The following is a 17,921-nucleotide window of genomic DNA, read 5'->3' as shown; positions in this document are numbered from 1 at the left end:
AGTTCATAACATTCATAAACGCCACAAAAAAGAGGATTATTTTGAGGCATTATAAAAAGGGCAAGGCCAGTGTGAGGAAGTAGATTCAGAAATTAATATATATGTATTGCTAACTTGGGTTTTAGCTGGTTTTGCAAGATGGATCGTTGCTTGGAGCTGAGCATGTAGCGTTTAGTTTTCGATTTCAAATCTTAATTCCTTTCTGCAAAGCCTTGGTGTGGCCCAGGAGAGGCTTCCAGCTTCTTGGTTCTTGACTGCAAATTCTTGCCTTGCGGAGATTTGTATCCATGGGTTGGTAGAACATCTGGCCAAGAACAGCTGGGGGTCTGTTGGTTAAGAAGGCCACAATTCACACAGTACCCCCAATCCGATTTCTGAGTTTGCTATTTTCTAGATTGCACCTTAAGATTGAATGGGCTGTGCGCAAATGTGCTACATGATCTCCCCGCTCCAAAACTTTAAAAAATAAATAAACCACATTTACAAACACATGACGTTAACCTTTGAAAGCTCCCGTGATGTCCAAAGTTAACACTTACTTGGGCTAGTTTTGGAGAACAAGATGCGGGAAGCCTTTGGCCAGCCGTGGTGAAGAAGGCGGTGTCCGATCTCGTACGCATCCCAGGGTCTAGATTCCTCCAGCTGCCCTCCCTCGATCGCAGAGGAGAAGGCGGAACGCTGGACAGCGACATCCTGGAATCTCTTTCCGTGACCGTGGGCGATCCTCTCCTGACCCTGGGTGCTAATTTCTTGACCATAAGCAAGCAAAACTGTCTCTTCTCCTCCTCAAGTTCTCGCAGCCGGCTACGTTTCTGCTGCTCCAGCTTTTTTAGCATCTGGAAGAAGGAAAGAAGAGAGGAAGAATTGCAAGAGGGAGCTTCCTGCTTCAGGTAAAAGGAAATGTTGACTCTTACTGTTCTGACCCAGGCTTCCCGAGAGCCTGAAGCCAACTCCTTGTCCCAACAAAAAACCCTTTTATTAATTTGCTGTGAATTCTGCTCAGTCACATCCAGTAAAGTCTTTCAAGGGAGGATTTACGGTCACAGACCTTCTCTGGCTTGGAGAGCTGCCAGGCGGAGAACTCGGCAGAGTCACGAACCAATGAAGTGAACTAACTCTCTCAAACTCCACTCCCCTTTCACTCCTCTTTTATTTCTTCTGGGAGGGGCCGTTCATCCTCCACCTGTGGCTTTACTCCCAAGTCAACCCTGATTTCTGAGCTGTTCTTCTGGCAGCTCTGCACATGCGCACACTGGGAACAGGCTCCAGCTGTTCTTCTGCCCCACTGCTCTCTAACTCCAAAGGCAGCTGATAACTGGCATACGGCCCTGGCCCCTCTCTGTCTCCGACTCAGAGCCGTCCTCAGAGCCTTTCCCAACACAGCCGCAGCCAAGAGGTGACCATGCTCGCTGCCTCCTGCATCTCAAAAACAATAAGACCTCCCTGAAAATAAGGCCAAGCGCTTGTTCTGGGGGTCAAAAGAAAATAAGACCCCGTCTTATTTTTGACGAAACACAGTTAATAAAGTTGGTATTTCCCATTTTTCCCATTCATAAATGGCAGCTGGATCTTTAAAACTCACGACAGTTGGTGAAATTCCCCAGCAGTGAAATAGGTTGCCTTACCGTGGCTAACTCCTTCTGTTCTTTGATAATCCTATTTTTCACTTGCTGAGGGGCTGTCAAGAGATCTGCAAGGCAAAAGGAGTAGAAAGAATCATTCTTGCATAAAAACATCAAAGAGATTTTGGGATCGCCGCCGAGGGCCATGTTTGCTCAATGCTAATTGAGACACCGAAGCCGTACGGTGCTAAAAAATCTTGGAACGGGGTAGAAAATAGATGCTTCTCTTGAACGGCCTGGGTTCGGAGTGATTTCTGGCAGATGGCTTCCTTTCAATCAGGCACCCAGGGAAGAGGATATCCTGGTTTATCGCTTGAAGGCGGCTGGATTAATTCCCACACGCTGGGCATCAGCTAAACATTGACTAAGGGCCTCAGACTACTGACCCTTAATTTTTAACAATAAAGCTCCAAAGATCTCCATACCTAACGCCCCAAGATGTTTAGCAGTGGAGATTCTGCCTAAAATTTGCAATTTGAGCTTCGCATCTGCTAAATTTTCTTGGCTTTAACTGTTACTGGTTGTTTTATTATTTCCAGCGCAAACTTGACATTCCTGGGTTGTTTTTTTTTTTACGATCTTGGTTTTCTTTGACATTCTAGTTTTTCAGATTTTTTTTTCTTCCTTTCATCTGCTCAAGCTTACTTGCATCTGTTCTCGGTTTGCTAATCTTATTTTCCAGCCTGATCTTCCATTTTGGTGATGCACTGTTTGGCTCCCCCCCCCCCCTCTTCTTCGTTGATTTTTGCATCCCAGGTATTCGGTTATAACTGCAACTGCGCTGTACATGAATTGTTTTTTAGCATCACTATTATTATTATCATGGCACGTAAAGTATTTTCTCACTTGAATTGGCTATATGCCAGGGATGGGTTTCTGTATGCGGGTGTGCTTTTTATTCCATGGTTACGCTGAGATTTAGAACAATACAAATAAACATCGGTCGTTCTCCCTTAGAAGACATTCCAGCTGAGTTTTGGCCTGTGACAGCAGACGCCGCAATTCAGTGATGCGATCAGAAATCCAGAATTGAATGTATATCTTCTAGAGAAATATAAATTATTCTACAAAGGGTAGAATAACAAAGGGTAGAATAACCCTTTGTGTTTGTTCGTTCCTGTCTTCCTGTCCTCTACCATCCTCTGGAGTCCGTTTAAGCTCACGCCGACTGCTTCGGTGACTCCATCCAGCCACCTCCTTCTCTGCCGTCCCTTTCTTCTTCTTTTGCCCTCCATCGTTCCCAGCATGAGGCTCTTCTCCAGGAAAGTCCTTCCTTCTCATTAGGTGGCCAAAGGATTTGAGTTTCCTCTTCAGGATCCGGCCTTCTAAAGAGCAGCCTGGGTTGATCTCCTCTATTGACTGATCGGTTGGATCGCCTTGCAGTCCAAGGGACTCAGTGCAGGAGTCTTCTCCAGCACAAGAGTTCAGAGGCCTCCATTCTTTGGCGCTCAGCCTTCCTTATGGTCCAACTTCCACAGCCATCCTTTGCAACTGGGAAAAATCACAGCCTTGACTAGACACCCTTTGTTGTCAGGGTGATGTCTCTGCTTTTTAGGATGCTCTCTAGATTTGCCACCGCTTTCCTCCCCAGGAGCAAGCCTCTTTTGATTTCTTGGCTGCCGTCCCCCATCTGCGGTGATCTTGGAGCCCAGGAAAATAAAATCGGTCACTCCCTCCATTTCTTCCCCATCTATTTGCCAGGAATTGAGAGGGCCGGATGCCATGATCTGAGTTTTCTTAATCTTGACTTTCAAGCCAACTTTTGCACTCTCCTCCTCCTTCACCCACATCAAGAGGCTCTTTAGTTCCTCTTCACTTTCTGCCATTAGAGTGGTATCATCTGCATACCTTGAGGTTGTTGATATTTCTCCCGGCAATCTTAGCCTTATTTTGCGTTTTATCTTGTCTCTGGGAGCCATTTATGAGCCAATCTGTTTGCTTTGGCTGCTATTTTGGGGCTGTCGCTGTCATTTTTTTAATGTTTCGGTGGCTGTTCGCCACTTATACCCTGAGATACGCTGGAGGTGAATGGAAATAAATGAATAAAATACGATTTCAAATGATTTTGGGGACTTGTTTTTTTGAGATGATCAACACAGAAAATGAAGAGGTGGGTTCATCTTTAAGCAGCAAGAGGATTGGGAAGGAGGAAACATAGATTGTGAGTTGGAGTTTTAAAAAAACAATAATTTTCACCGCTGTGGCTGATGGGAACGGTTATCCGGTCTATCTGGAGCAGGGTTACTCTACCTTGGCCCCATGAAGCCATGTGGACTTCAACTCCCACAATTCTCCGGGTGAAAACGGGCCGTTCCTACGCGGGAGTGTCTGCGAAAGGGGTGATGGGAGTTGTAGGGCCGGCCTAGTAAAAGGAACATACCATTCCCACTGGGGGGGGAGGACAGTAACAAGAAAGGGCCTCTTTTGTGTTGTTTTCAACCACAGACGCGCATTATTTTGTCCTCTCTTTAACTTCCACTCGCAACGCAACGGGAGATTTCAGTCATTTAAAAAAAAAAAAACCCTTCGGCAGCCCCGCAATCCTTTCGCGCTCCCTCATAGACGGCCTGGTTCCTCCCGGCCGTCTCCATAGCAACCGAGGAAGGCGCCGGGCAAGATGGCGAGAGGCGATCCTGAGGTCCCGAGATGCGCGTCTTAGCCTCGCCATGAGCCTCCTCCGGGGGGTCCTGTGGGGGCTGCTGTGGCTGTTTGGGGCCGGGGCCCAGGATGGGCAGCAGGGTGGGTGAGGGGGAGATTAAAAGTGGGGGAGGGGCGGGGGGGCCTTAAGCAGCAACGGGCAGGCAGAAATCCAACCGGTGCCGCTTTGTGGTTTAGTTCTGCCCTTCCCTCAGCCATGAAATATCTTCCTCCCTTCCTCCTCTCTCCTTCCTCCCGCCTTTTCTTTCTTTCTTTTTTCCTTCCTTCCTTCCTTCCTTTCTTCTTTCCTTCCTTCCTTTCTTCTTTCCTTCATTTCTTCTTCCTTCCTTCCTTCCTTTCTTCTTTCCTTCCTTTCTTTCTTCTTTCCTTCCTTCCTTTCTTCTTTCCTTCCTTCCTTTCTTCTTTCCTTCATTTCTTCCTTCCTTTCTTCTTTCCTTCCTTCCTTTCTTCTTTCCTTCCTTCCTTTCTTGTTTCCTTCCTTTCTTGTTTCCTTCCTTTCTTTCTTCCAACCTATCTCCTTCCTTCCTTCCTAAACTCCAGACCATCCTTCGTTCTCTTTTTCCCTTTCCCATCTCCTCCCTCCCTTCTTCTTTCTTTCTTTCTTTCTTTCTTTCTTTCTTTCTTTCTTTCTTTCTTTCTTTCTTTCTTTCTTTCCTTCCTTCCTTCCTTCCTTCCTTCCTTCCTTCCTTCCTTCCTTCCTTCCTTCCTTTCTTTCTTTCTTTCTTTCTTTCTTTCTTTCTTTCTTTCTTTCAACTTATCTCCTCCCTCCCTCCTTCCCATCCATCTCCTGTCCTTCCTTCCTTCTGCCCTCCCATTTCCTTCCTCCCTCCATCCACCCATCCACCCCTTCATAGTCAGGTTCACATGGTCCGAATGAAACCATGTTCAGGATGTGTACAATACCCAATTTTCTCAGCTAAACAGGGGGCTGAATTGGTATAATAAACATACTGAGCCCCCAAAAGTTGGAAATCCCCTCGCATACACACACTGACAAAGGTTTAGCTTGTGCCATCATAGCTAAGCCTCTTAGGGAACATGGCTGTAAGAGAGTTTGTGAAATAGTGCTTTTTTTTTTTTAATTTCCCTTGACTGGGTTTTGTCCAGGCTGTCCTTAATCAACAACATCCAGAGCCTTTTGTAAATTGCAACCCATTCCGTGTGCTCAAAAACATGGGGGTTAGCCACTCCCCGCCTCTTTTAACTTCATTCTTTGCAGCTCTGAATGATGACACAACAACACAGTCTCCAAAATCTCTTATGGTGCCCTAGATTTCCTAAAACTTTTACTGAAGTGGTGAAATGAAATGATGAAGAAATTGGCCAAGACCACTTTAGGGAGAAAAGGTTTTGCAAAGATTTAATGAGTGATATCAATATGTCTCAAAAAACGATTCCCTTGTTTAGATTTCCAACCTTCGTTTATCCAGATGTCTGGGACGATGGTCACGGCTTCTTTGACCAACAGCCGTGCAGATACTTTCTCTCTCGCTGTGGCAGACGCCGAAACGGGTAAGCATCCTTCAAAACCATTTTTGGGACGGCCCCAGGAAGCTCTGGAACTCCAAATGGGGAAGAAATTGTTTTCTTCTTTGCAAAATGAATGAGCTTTACTCTTCCTAGTAAGAATGATGTTTGGGAGATGATAATTCATAAGGATAATGCTGGATCCAATCTGAGTCAGTCAATGGGACCAGAGGTTTAGTCTCAGCTTTCTAACACATACTGAAACCCATCTTCAGAGAACCTCTCACCAGAATGTGTGCTTTGGGTTAAAGCATAGCATAGCACTTAGACTTATATACCGCTTCACAGTGCTTCACAGCCCTCTCTAAGCGGTTTACAGAGTCAGCCTCTTGTTCCCAATAATTTTGGTTCTCATTTTACCCACCTTGGAAGGATGGAAGGCCGAGTCAACCTTGAGCCTGGTGAGATTTGAACTGCCAAATTGCAGGCAGCCAGCAGGCAGCAGAAGCAGCCTGCAGTACTGCATTCTAATCACTGTGCCACCGCAGCTCTTATGGCTGTTCTATGAATCATATTTATGTGGTGCCTGGTTGGGTGTGGCTTTTTAGTTGCTGATTTGGGTGTTGATGAGTATTAAGTTGTTGTCTGTTATTTCCTTGTGGCTGTAGAGTCCTTGGCTCCTGAGTATCTGGTAAACTGATGGTGAATGACAAGGGGCCCATTTCCCAGGATTCATTCATTTCCCTGGCTTTTTTTGTACCATCTCGGCCAACAATCTTGGTAGCTGTGGATTTGAATGTATGTCCGTGTTCATTGCATATGGTAATGTTCTCTGCTCTCTTCTAGGACTGTTGCCCCTTTCAGACTGTAGTGGCAGAAACCGAACAGATGATTGGAGCTTGCAAGTCACACATCAAAGGGTAAGAAGAAAAAGTGACTCTCCTCTTATCCTTGCCAGCAAACGATCTTAGATCAACTTCTGAAGTATCTCCTGCAAATCTCTTTCCATAAATTCTTGACCTAGATTCTCCTTTGACATTTTTTTTACCATTGCAGTGAGGAGGGGTCCAAATAAAATATTACTATTTTATCCCTGATGTGGGCTTAATATTCACAGTTATGTTGTTATTCATAAATCTATCTCGGTTAATTGCTAACTCTCATATTTTGCATTTCAGGACGTTTCCAAGGTGACGGTGTCCTTGACTCGGCACCTGCAACTGTGTGTCTCAAACGCCACCGACTGCTGTGTGGAGGCCCTGTGCTTGCTTCAAAGTTTGCAGGTCTCAGCATGTCAAGGGGCAAAGGTCATAGCCCGGCTGTTAATCCAAGCGGAAATATATGCTAATACATCTTCAGGAAACCTAACTGGAAAAACCGAAGGTATTTGATTCCCTCTGGCTGTATGCTGACTTCCATGGGTCTCCCACTACAGTTGGATCTGTAGCGGTTGCGATTATTTTAGCTTTGGTTGCAACATCCTTCCCCAATGACATTTTTCAAAAAGGATGCCTTGCATGGATGAAACAAAAGCTTTCTTTTAACGTGAATTTATATAATCCATCTGATAGAAGAGAGTATTTGGACTCTCCTTGGTGGCCTCTGAGCTTGGTGGTTTCCTTGCAGATGCTTCTTTACCAAACCAGGTCACGTCATCAGTGTTCGTAACGGAGCGAATCCTACACTCTTTGCACTGATGATGTGACTTAGTTTGGTAATGAGACATCTGCAAGAAAACGATCAAACTCAGAGATCACCCAGGACCCACATTATAACCGAATTATGAGGCTGCCCAGCTCAGAAATTTCAGCTGGACAGTAGAACAAGTGTAGAAAGGAGTATGGGTCCAGTGAATACGGTGATTCAAGAGTGGTTTGCACAAATATTTTGCATGCATAGAGAGGTTTTAACTGTTGTTCTGACTGAGGCTTCCCAAGAGCCCGAAGCCAACTCCTGGTCCTGACAAAAACCCCTTTTTATTAATTGACTGTAAACTCTGCTCATTCTCATCCAGCAAAGTCTTTCGAGGGAGGATTTACAGTCACAGACCTTCTCTGGCTTGGAGAGCTGCCAGGCCGATCTCTGCAAAACTTGGCAAGGAGTCTCAGAGAGTCACGAAGCGAACTAATGGTCTCCTGCAAACTCCACTCCCCTTTCGCTCCTCTTTTATTTCCTCTGGGAGAGGCCATTCACCGTCCCCCTGTGGCCTTACTCCCAAGTTGAGCCCTGTCCTTTAGCTCTTCCCTTCATTGGCAACTCTGCACATGCTCACACTGGGAACAGGCTCCAGCTGTTCTTCTGCCTCACTGATGTCTGAAGGCAGCTGATAACTGTCAGACGGCCCTGGCCCCCTCTCTGCCTCCGACACAGAGCCCTCCTCAGAGCCTTCCCCAGACTCCAGGACTAGCCCAGTTTCCTCCCCAACCTCCTCACTTTCCAAATTGGCTACCAGCTCTGATGGCTGCTGGCAGGCCACAACAATTGTTCAGGAGAAAGAAGGCATTGAAAGAAAAAGACATCTCTTGAAAACAACCCATCTTCTCACCTTTTTCTTCTTTAATAGAGAACGCAACGATGATCCCCAATCAAGTGTTTCACCCCTTGGGCTCCTGTTCCTGCAACCTCACGGCAGGAGCTTGTGATATTCAGTGCTGTTGTGACGAGGTACTAATTCTGCCTTTAATTTCCGTAACTCTTCATTCTGTTTTCCCCTAAGATTTGTCCGTGAAGTTACTCAGTCTTATTAGAATGGTATCAGGCTGATCCCAGCTCTGCATCTCCCCCTTCTTCTCCCAGGATTGTACCCCAGAGATGAAGCAGCTTTTTGAGGGCTCCTGTTTTGAAGGGGTGTTTGGCGGGGACGTCAATCCCCCTTTCGACCAGCTTTGCTCCGTCAAATCGGGAATCTTGGCCCCTGACTGGTTTCCCTTCCTATGTGTGCAGTCTCCCCTTAATAATTCCCCTTTCCTTGGCTACTTCTATGACGGCTCTACGTAAGTAGGGAAACTCCTCAGAGGGTTAGCGGTGTGGAACTATGAGACAAGCTTTAGATCAGCATGCCATCTGTTTCTATAGCACATTGATGCTCAACCTCGGCTGCTTGAAGGAGAGTGGGCTTTAACTCCCAGAATTCCCCACGCTGGCTAGGTAATTCTGGGAGATGTGCTCCGCTCGTTGTCAAGCAATCAAGATTGCGAAACATGGCGATGGGACATGTGTTTGGCCCAGACGTGGTATTCAGCCAGTTCTGACTGGTTCTAGCGAACCGGTAGCAGAAATTTTGAGTAGTTCAGAGAATTGGCAAATACCTCCTCTGGCTGGTTAGACTTTCAGTCTGTCTGTTTTAGGGGGGGGGTGAGGCTGGAAATCCTCACATCTTCTATCGTACAAACAGATTATAGATTTATTACATTTATTTGCAGTTCTTCATCGCGAGTGTCTTCCTTGAAGCTTCCATTGCAAACCACCCCAGGGAAACTGTCCAACGGTTACAAGCAAGGGGACCCCATCCTGACTGCTCACAATGACTATTTTACAGTTCCACAGGTAAAAAGACAACTCTCTGGTTTCTTTTTTTTTCTTTTTTGTACATGAAAGAGGGTGGTGGTGTTTTTTTTCCTGGACTGGGGAAAGGGGAAATTATGCCTGCTATCCTATTTTTCTCGTGTCATCCAGCCATTCATAGCTGGCAGCTGTGCGAGAAATGCTCCCGTTTCCTTCCTCCGGAATATTGAAGCCGAATGCGTGGCTATATGCAAGGAAGCAGAGCGACTCGGGTCAGACATCACGATAAACAGCGGTTTCGGAGGTACGGCAGTTTTTATTGCCAGCGAGAGAGCTGCGGTCTTTTTATGCAATCTTTTTTTAAAATGTTGTTACTTGCGAAGTTGTGTCCGACCCATTGCGGCCCCATGAACCACGTTCCTCCAGAACCTCCTCCTGTCCTCTACCATCCTCTGGAGTCCATTGACTGCTTGGGTGACTCCATTCAGCCACCTCCTTCTCTGTCGTCCCCTTCTTCTTCTTTTGCCCTCCATTGTTCCCAGCATGAGGCTCTTCTCCAGGGAGTCCTCTTCCTTCTCATCAGGTGGCCAAAGTCTTTGAGTTTCCTCTTCAGGATCTGGCCTTCTAGAGAGCAGTCAAGGTTGATCTCCTCCAGGACTGACCGGTGGGATAGTTTTTCACACTTACGACCCTCACAGCATCCCCATGGTCATGTGATCAAAATTCTGAGGCTTGGCAACCGACTCCCATTTATGATGGTCGCAGTGGCCTCAAGTCACATAATCCCCTTTTGCGGCCTTCTGGCAAGCAAAATTCAGTGGGGAAGTTGGATTCCCTGAACAACCGTGTTACTAACTTAACGACTGCAGGGATTCCCTTAACAAATGGAGGCAAGAAAGGTCGTAAAATGGGGGCAAAACTCACTTAACAACAGAAATTTGGGCCTCAACGGCAGTCGTAACTCAAGAACTACTTGTATTGGATCTTCCATCCCAGTTTGATTTCGCCTTTAATCCCTTTTTCCCTTTCCAGATAACATCAAACCAGAAGTGACCTACGAGGACAGAAATTCTGCCTTGCTCCCTTGTCCTGGGAAAGGTGAATATTGTTCCATTACATTCGTGATTAAATTACCTTTCCATTGATATATAATATTATGGTACTACTGAAAGAATGTGGTGTTATTTGCCATCAAACCTCAAAAATACACTTTTCCCGAAAAGATTTCTACAATTTTGGCCACTACTGTAGTTATAACCCGTCTTTTGAAAAGGTTTAGTAAAAAAAAAAGGCGCATACATGACCTATAATCTATACAAGAGCTTTCCTTCTGTTCAGAATGCAGAAATGTGAGCTTTGCTGAAGATTACATCATAATATGGGAAGGCAAAAGAATTAAAGAACTGAAGATCAAAGTCCTTTCTGGGAGAATGTGCCCCGAAGGTAGTTTTTTAATATTTCTCTTAGTCCAGTTTTTGTTTTTTAACAATATTTGCTTTTCAGCAAACAAAAGATTATCTGCCTGATTTAGAATTGATTGTCCTAGCTGTTGTTTTCTTACATTGGCCCTGAAGCATCTTTGCCTTTGGTTCATAAAAAAAAAATCCAGAATCTATTCAACTTGAAAGGGTCTGAATTCCTAATGCACTTGGCATAAAGTTTTTTTTATGATTGGCTTAGTGTAGATTTTGGATTATTCTGATGCACGAACCCAGGGATGATGGTTGAAGAAACCATGGTTAAGAGAAGAGAAGAGAATTCGTTATTGGCCAAGTGTGATTGGACACACAAGGAAAATTTGTCTTTGGTGCAGATGCTCTCAGTGTACATAAAACGCCAAGATACATTTGTCAAGAATCATAAGGTACAGCACTTAATGATAGTCATAGGGTACAAATAAGCAATCTAATCATACTAGGAAACAATCAATATAAATCGTAAGGATACAAGCAACAAAGTTACAGTCCTGCAGTCATAAGTGGGAGGAGATGAGTGATAGGAACAATGAGAAGATTAATAGTAATAGTAATGCAGCCTTAGTAAATAGTTTGACAGTGGGGAGGGAATTATTTGTTTAGCAGAGTGATGGCGTTCGGGGGGGGGGGAACGAACTGTCCTTGTGTCTAGTTGTTCTGGTGTGCAGTGCCCTATAGCGTCATTTTGAGGGTAGAAGTTGAAACAATTTATGTCCAGGAGGCGAGGGGTCTGTAAATATTTTCACAAAATAAGCCATAGCTACCTGTGATACGGTAACCCAGCTAAGGGGTCTCAAATTATTTGGATAAAAGTGTCAACGTAAGCGCTGTCTCTCCGGTTTACATTTGTCCATTTCGCATTTTGTCTTCGCTAGAAACGATCACACAGAAATTCACTGTCACGTTTGTGAGCGCTGATGCTACAAGCATGGAAGAATTCTCGGGGAACCCAGGTGGGCGAAGTGATGTTTGGGCGCAGAAGACCCTCAGTGGCAGATGGTTTCAGTTTAGTTTTGATCATGTAATTTGTTGGAGGAAGGGGTGGCATTTGGCAGCTGGACTATATAGCTGACCTTTGATGGTTTGGGTGACACGCAGCCAAGAGTTTCTTGGAGGAAAAGGATGTGGGCTGCTTGCTCGCTTGACCTGTTCTAGAACTGCAACGGCCATAAGTGTGAAAAACGGTCATAAGTCACGTTTTTTCAGTGCTGCTGTAACTTTGAACGGTCACGAAATGAATTGTTGTAAATCAAGGATTACCTGTCTATCCCTGACCCAGTTCCAAGGCTCCCAGGAATGGTGTGCATAAAATTTGGCATTTAAGAGACGGTCAGCTCTAGCAAGATCTCTCTTATTCTGCAATATTGCCTCACTGGCTATATTTGAAGCCTGCAAAAATCTTCTTTTGTTTACCTAGGTTACCAGCTTGGCAAGCCAGTTAGAGCCGCCAACCTGACTTCGTTGGCTCCTGTGACCACTCTAAAACTTTGGAAGCCAGGTAGTCCTTTTTGATAACAAACATTATACAATTGCAAGAGGAACACAATGACACCAGGCGTCTGCTTCTCGCTGCAAGGTTCATTTGGGGCTTCACGCATATTTCTGTGGAAGAGGAGGGGGTAAAAGTGATTGGAGTTGTAATTGGCTAAATGAATCTTACGAATTCCGTGCTTATTTTACCCCTGGCAAATATAGTGTTCCTATCCTTAGGAACAAGGTGGCTCAGTGGCTAAGATGCTGAGCTTGTCGATCAGAAAGGTCGGTAGTTTGGCAGTTCGAATCTCTAGCGCCGCGTAACAGAGTGAGCTCCCATTACTTGTCCCAGCTTCTGCCAACCTAGCAGTTTGAAAGCACGTAAAAAATGCAGGTAGAAAAATAGGGACCACCTTTGGTGGGAAGGGAACAGCCTTCTGTGAGCCTTTGGCGTTGAGTCGTGCCGGCCACATGACCACGGAGACGTCTTTGGACAGCGCTGGCTCTTCGGCATTGAAATGGAGATGAGCACCGCCCCCAATGCTCATCTGTGAAAGGCTCCAGCAAAGCAATATCAAAGTCTCATTTCAAAAACCATTCCTAAAAAGAGTTTTAATTCGCAAGTAAATCTGTACTGTTAAGAGCAGCTGAATCACTTCCCTTTGATTTGTTTGAGATCTGAGAAGAGAATTTCTAAAGCCTTCAATTGAAATACCAGAAGAGCACTACGTGAGTTTGAGGAAACAATTTCTCAACCAGATATCTCTCCGTTACTTAGTTGGCGAGAACTTGTGTTCATCGGGAAACCTGACCCCCCTTTTGTTCGGATTCAATTCCATTTCCGGATGCTTTATCGAAGTCAGCCTTGCAGACACCTGCATGCAGTTGAGGTGAGATGGATTTAGTTTCTTCTTCCTTTTGAAACAGGGAAGACGTTATAATTTTACACTGAAATAAAGGAAGCTTTAAAAAATCCACATTGATTCCTGAAACCTGGTGGGTTTTTTTTTTCTTTTTGATAGAACAAAATCAACTGTTTACTGGTCCATTTCTATTGCATGCCTGTTTCTTTGCAGGGGGGACGTTGCTGCAAGACTCAATTCCTTGGTGCAAGTGAGCCACGTTGGAAAAAGAGGCAACGCCCGCAAAAATGTCTCAGATGATTGGGTAGAGGTCCTCCGTGAGTAACATAATTTAGAACCCGCCAGTTAATTGTCAGTTTATAGTGTATTTAAAAGCATCACCCTGCCAACAAAAGGGCGTCTAGTCAATGGTTTTCCCAGTTGCAATGGATGGCTGTGGAAGTTGGACCATAAGGAAGGCTGAGTGCCAAAGAATGGAGGCCTTTGAACTCTGGTGCTGGAGGAGACTCCTGCAAGTCCCTTGGACTGCAAGGCCATCCATCCGGTCAGTCCTAGAGGAGATCCATCCTGACTGTTCTTTAGGAGGCCAGATCCTGAAGAGGAAACTCAAATCCTTTGGCCACCTAATGAGAAGGAAAAAGGACTCCCTGGAGAAGAGCCTCATGCTGGGAAGGATGGAGAGCAAAAGAAGAAGGGAACGGCAGAGAAGGAGGTGGCTGGATGGAGTCACCAGTCAGCCTGAGCTTAAATGGACTCCAGAGGATGAGAGAGGACAGGAAGGCCTGGAGGACACGACTTCGCAACTAACAACAAACAACAACAACAACAAAGCTTTCAGATCCTCTTACATTTTTTTTTCTGTTAACGAAAACCGTGGTCTAGCTCTCCTCCCACAGGTGTAAAAGATAACCGGACTCGTAATTTAATGTAAAGTTGGACGTTGACATTGTAAATAAGTCAAAATATGTTGGGGCAAAACGAAGTGAATGAAGCAATCCTGCCTTCATGTCTTCTCTGTTAACGTTGAAAGAAAAGGATAAACTGCTGAGCAATTTGCTTGGTTCCCCTTCTCAGCCTGTGCATTTCTGCTGCTTGCAGGTTTAAATGCCTCTTCCGGTGCAAACACAAGTGAGGGGATCTTAAGAGGCATCTGTCCTGATGTTCCTGCCCACCTGAACATTCAGATCATCACTGCTGATGTGGGCGCCATAGAAGGAGTCCCTCAAGAAGAGATACTCGGGGTGCAAATCAGGTGTGTTCAGTTTTACTCCCGTTTGCCAAACTCAGATCTCTTCACGGTCTTCCTCCGCGTTTAAGAAAAGATTTCTCTTTCCACATATACTTCTAATTTATTTAGTGGTGCGGTGGCCTAGAGGTGGAGCTCTCGCCTGACAATCAGGAGGCTGTGAGTTCGATCCTAGGTAGAGGCAGATATTTGTCTCTCTGGGCACAATGAGGATATATCTGCTGAACAAAACTCGTGACTGGCGACATGAAGGGCATCCGGCCATTCAAACACCTGCTACCTCCATTCAGTTGCCCAGATTCCACCCTGCAAGGGATTATGGGGGTCATTCAAAGAAGATGATATACTTCTAATTTATTTCTGATTGAAACGCGATAATGATTATATTATCCATTCAGTTGTGTCCAACTCTTGGCAATTCTGTGGGCCAGGTCTCTCCACATCATCTGACCTTGCGCTAATTTGAGCTGTTCTGTGCTTTGACTGGTGTCAGCTTTGCTGTTGTCCAGTCACCGTGTTCTTTGGCGGTCTGGTTTCCTGAAGGTCGGCGGTTCGAATCCCTAGTGCTGCGTAATGGAGTGAGATCCCATTCCTTGTCCCAGAGCGTCTGCCAACATAGCAGTTCGAAAGCACATAAAAAGTGCAAGTAGAAAAACAGGAGCCACCTTTGATGGGAAGGGAACAGCGTTATGTGTGTCTTTGGCGTTGAGTCATGCCGGCCACATGACCACGGAGACGTCTTCGGACAGCGCTGTCTCTTCGGCTTTGAAACAGAGATGAGCAGCGCCCTCTAGAGTCGGGAACGACTACCACATATGTGTGAGAGGAACATTTACCTTTACCTTCCCAACATGCTTACTTTCTCTAGTGAATTCCACCGCATGACATGGCCAAAATTAACGAGACCCGATTTTCCGATTTTGGATTGAAACATAAATGATTCCCAAACTGCTTGTTGCAATCAGAAAGTGGGAATAAAAGTCTCACTGAATTCTACGATGCGCCCATATCACAGAAGTTGAGGTCTAACATCATGGCTGTTTATTTTTGCTGCCATTCAGGATGCTTCTTACAAAAAAAACCCAGCTCTAATGAGAGAGTTGTACTCTTTTGTAATATTACTAGGCTAAAAAAAGGGGCTCTCCTCACATTAAAAGGTTGACGAAAATCTGGGAGGTGACAGGGCAAGGCCTTCTGCATTGCAGCTGCAGTTCCCATGTATAGTAAAGACTTCTCTCTTTCAGTTTTTCAACAATAGCCTGGCAGGTTCCCTGTGGCCTGGCTTGCTCAGAGAATGTCACTTCCCTTCCCATCTCTGCTGCTGTGCAGTTTATTAAAGTACCTGCTCAGCCCCCGGTGCCAAAGACAAGGTAAGTCTTGGATGCAGATGAATGGAATTGAATAAGGAATGGAATGGAATGAATGGACTGGAATGGAGTGAAATGGAATGGACTAGAATAGAATAGAATAGAATAGAATAGAATAGAATAAGGACGGGACTAGAGTAGAGTAGAGTAAAATAGAATAAGGACTGGAATGGAAAATAGAATAGGAATAGGAATAGAACAGAACAGAACAGAATAGAATTAAGGACTGGAATAGCATAAGGAATGGAATGGAATAGAATAGAATAGAATAGAATAGAATAGAATAGAATAGAATAAGGAATGGAATGGAAAGTAGAAAGTAGGGAAAACTGGATTCACTCCCCCTGCATAAGTGAAACTTTCTGTGTTTATGAGCGACAGTCACTTTTCCTGGCACAGCTTTGCCCTTAAAGCTTCTCCATTTTCTTTTCCAGATTTCAAATTAACTACACGGAGTATGATTGCAGGAGAAACGACGTCTGCTGGCCCCAACTTTTTTATCCCATGACCCGCTATTACACAGGTAAAAAGACCGTCATTTGGCCTTTCAGGTGCTTAGTTTCTAGTTGACCCCCAAGTCCTTGGATGAAGAGGTGAGGGGTCTCAGCAGGGAGATGCATTTCCTTTTATATATCAGCTTCGTTGATAGTCCGGGCCTGAAGCACTATATGTCGAGGATTATTAGATGATTCCTAATAATCACATTTATTGGGACGCAGTGGTTCAGGGGCTAAGACGCTGAACTTGTTGATGGGAAAGGTCGGCAGTTTGGCAGTTTGAATCCCTAGCGCCGCGTAACGGAGTGAGCTCCCGTGACTTGTCCCAGCTTCTGCCAACCTAGAATTTCGAAAGCACGTAAAAAATGCAAGTAGAAAAATAGGGACCACCTTTGGTGGGAAGGGAACAGCATTCCGTGCGTTGAATCATGCCGGCCACATGACCACGGAGACGTCTTTGGACAGCGCTGGCTCTTCGGCTTTGAAACGGAGATGAGCACCGCCCCCTAGAGTCCGGAACGACTAGTACATGTGATTACCTTTAATAATCACATAATACTCTACGTGTATTTCCATTGTGCAATAATACATGTAGAAAGAACCCGCCCCGTTTCTAAACCTTTGTCTCCATCCCCTTTCAGGAGAGCCCCATCCTCACACCCTTGCCAAAGGCCTGGTGCTGTTTTTCTTTGTCGTCCTCGCAGTGGTGCTGAGTGGTCCTTGGAATGGGATCCTCAGCCTTTGGCACAAACGCTGAAAAGCCTTCGCATCACCCGCAGACATTTCCGATCTTTTTTTTTTTAAACGTTTTTATCATGCACATCTTTTATGGAAAGAGGGGGGAGGGAAATGGGCCTCCCCCCTCCCAGATATATTTTCCTAAAAAGAGAGAGGGGGAGAGAGAGAGAAAAAAAATAAAATAAAAAAATGGACAAAACTAAAACTGTGTTGTGATTTTTCAGAAAAGCAAGCAATCAGAGCGAGTCCATGCAATGCGAAATGTGATTTAGATCGTACTGCTTTATTGGGCGTCCAATTTTGTCAACTTAAAAGACTTCTGGGCTTCAAACTCCCAGAATTCTTCAGCTAGCTTGGCTGGGGGATTCTGGGAGTTGACATCCACAAGTCTTTAACTGGCTGAGAGAATTCTGGGAGTTGAAATCTGTAAGTTTTTGTAGAAGACTTACAGAAATCTGTAAGTACACTAAAGATGGCATTTCATTTCATTGTAGGAGGTGCAGTGACAATAAAGTAAACGTCTACCCTCAAAATGACGCTATAGGGCACTCCACACCACAACAACTAGACACAAGGACAGGGTTTTTCCCCAAATACCATCGCTCTGCTTAACAACTAATCCCCACAACACTGTCAAGAATGTATTACTATTATTCTTCTCTTCCTTCCTAGTATCTACCTCTCTTCCCACTTATGACTATAATAACCATGTTCCTTGTATCTTTCAATTTATATTTTTTTTATTTGTTTCCTAGTACAATTTGATAGCTTATTAGTAACCTATGACTAAGTGTTGTATCTTATGATTCTTGATGAATGTGTAATTTATTCTCCCTACGTACACTGGGAGCATATGCACCAAAAACAAATTCCTTGTGTGTCCAATCACACTTGGCCAATAAATAATTTCTATTCTATTCTATTCTATTCTATTCTATTCTATTCTATTCTATTCTATTCTATTCTATTCTATTTCTTTTCTACTCTATTCTATTCTATTTTATTTCTATT

At 44.8% G+C, this 17,921-nt stretch overlaps 2 protein-coding genes across 3 annotated transcripts; one reads left to right on the top strand and one right to left on the bottom strand.

The window, feature by feature from the left end:
• Nucleotides 1–51: 51 nt before the first annotated feature.
• LOC309399039 (uncharacterized protein) lies at nt 52–3,980 on the bottom strand. 2 transcript variants are annotated; one of them, XM_081966494.1, is made up of 4 exons: nt 3,873–3,980; nt 1,626–1,690; nt 540–836; nt 52–326 (listed from the first exon to the last, which is right to left on the bottom strand). In XM_081966494.1, the coding sequence occupies exons 1-4, from the start codon at nt 3,889–3,891 to the stop codon at nt 192–194; spliced, it is 516 nt and encodes a 171-aa protein (XP_081822620.1). In that variant the 5' UTR covers nt 3,892–3,980; the 3' UTR covers nt 52–191. The 2 variants fall into 2 exon arrangements, with proteins under 2 accessions (XP_081822620.1, XP_081822619.1); XM_081966493.1 differs by lacking the exon at nt 3,873–3,980 and having other exon boundaries at nt 1,626–1,897.
• A 252-nt stretch (nt 3,981–4,232) lies between these two features.
• On the top strand, nt 4,233–17,115 carry TCTN2 (tectonic family member 2). Its single transcript, XM_081966727.1, has 18 exons — nt 4,233–4,361; nt 5,688–5,792; nt 6,594–6,667; nt 6,926–7,130; nt 8,311–8,411; nt 8,544–8,740; nt 9,170–9,293; nt 9,423–9,555; nt 10,284–10,349; nt 10,590–10,694; nt 11,602–11,679; nt 12,144–12,224; nt 12,978–13,089; nt 13,276–13,379; nt 14,161–14,314; nt 15,553–15,678; nt 16,110–16,198; nt 16,814–17,115. Exons 1-18 carry the CDS (start codon nt 4,289–4,291, stop codon nt 16,927–16,929), a joined length of 2,043 nt encoding a protein of 680 aa, XP_081822853.1. The 5' UTR covers nt 4,233–4,288; the 3' UTR covers nt 16,930–17,115.
• The last annotated feature ends 806 nt before the right edge of the window (nt 17,116–17,921 follow it).

Source organism: Natrix helvetica (assembly GCF_964273705.1).
Source record: "Natrix helvetica genome assembly, chromosome: 14".
NCBI lineage: Eukaryota > Metazoa > Chordata > Lepidosauria > Squamata > Natricidae > Natrix > Natrix helvetica.
Note: the sequence above shows the minus strand (reverse complement) of the source record. Positions and strands in the feature narration are given on the sequence as shown.

What these genes read in the sequence shown, in the direction of transcription:
- LOC309399039 (XM_081966493.1), bottom strand. Translation starts at nt 1,769, where the DNA reads ATGGCCCTCGGCGGCGATCCCAAAATCTCTTTGATGTTTTTATGCAAG. An exon ending in AACAGAAGGAGTTAGCCACG is followed by an intron (nt 837 to 1,625) that starts GTAAGGCAACCT and finishes TCCTTCTTCCAG; the next exon opens with ATGCTAAAAAAGCTGGAGCA. An exon ending in GTTCTCCAAAACTAGCCCAA is followed by an intron (nt 327 to 539) that starts GTAAGTGTTAAC and finishes CTTAACCAACAG; the next exon opens with ACCCCCAGCTGTTCTTGGCC.
- TCTN2 (XM_081966727.1), top strand. Translation starts at nt 4,289, where the DNA reads ATGAGCCTCCTCCGGGGGGTCCTGTGGGGGCTGCTGTGGCTGTTTGGG. An exon ending in TACTTCTATGACGGCTCTAC is followed by an intron (nt 8,741 to 9,169) that starts GTAAGTAGGGAA and finishes ATTTATTTGCAG; the next exon opens with TTCTTCATCGCGAGTGTCTT. An exon ending in AGAATTCTCGGGGAACCCAG is followed by an intron (nt 11,680 to 12,143) that starts GTGGGCGAAGTG and finishes TTGTTTACCTAG; the next exon opens with GTTACCAGCTTGGCAAGCCA.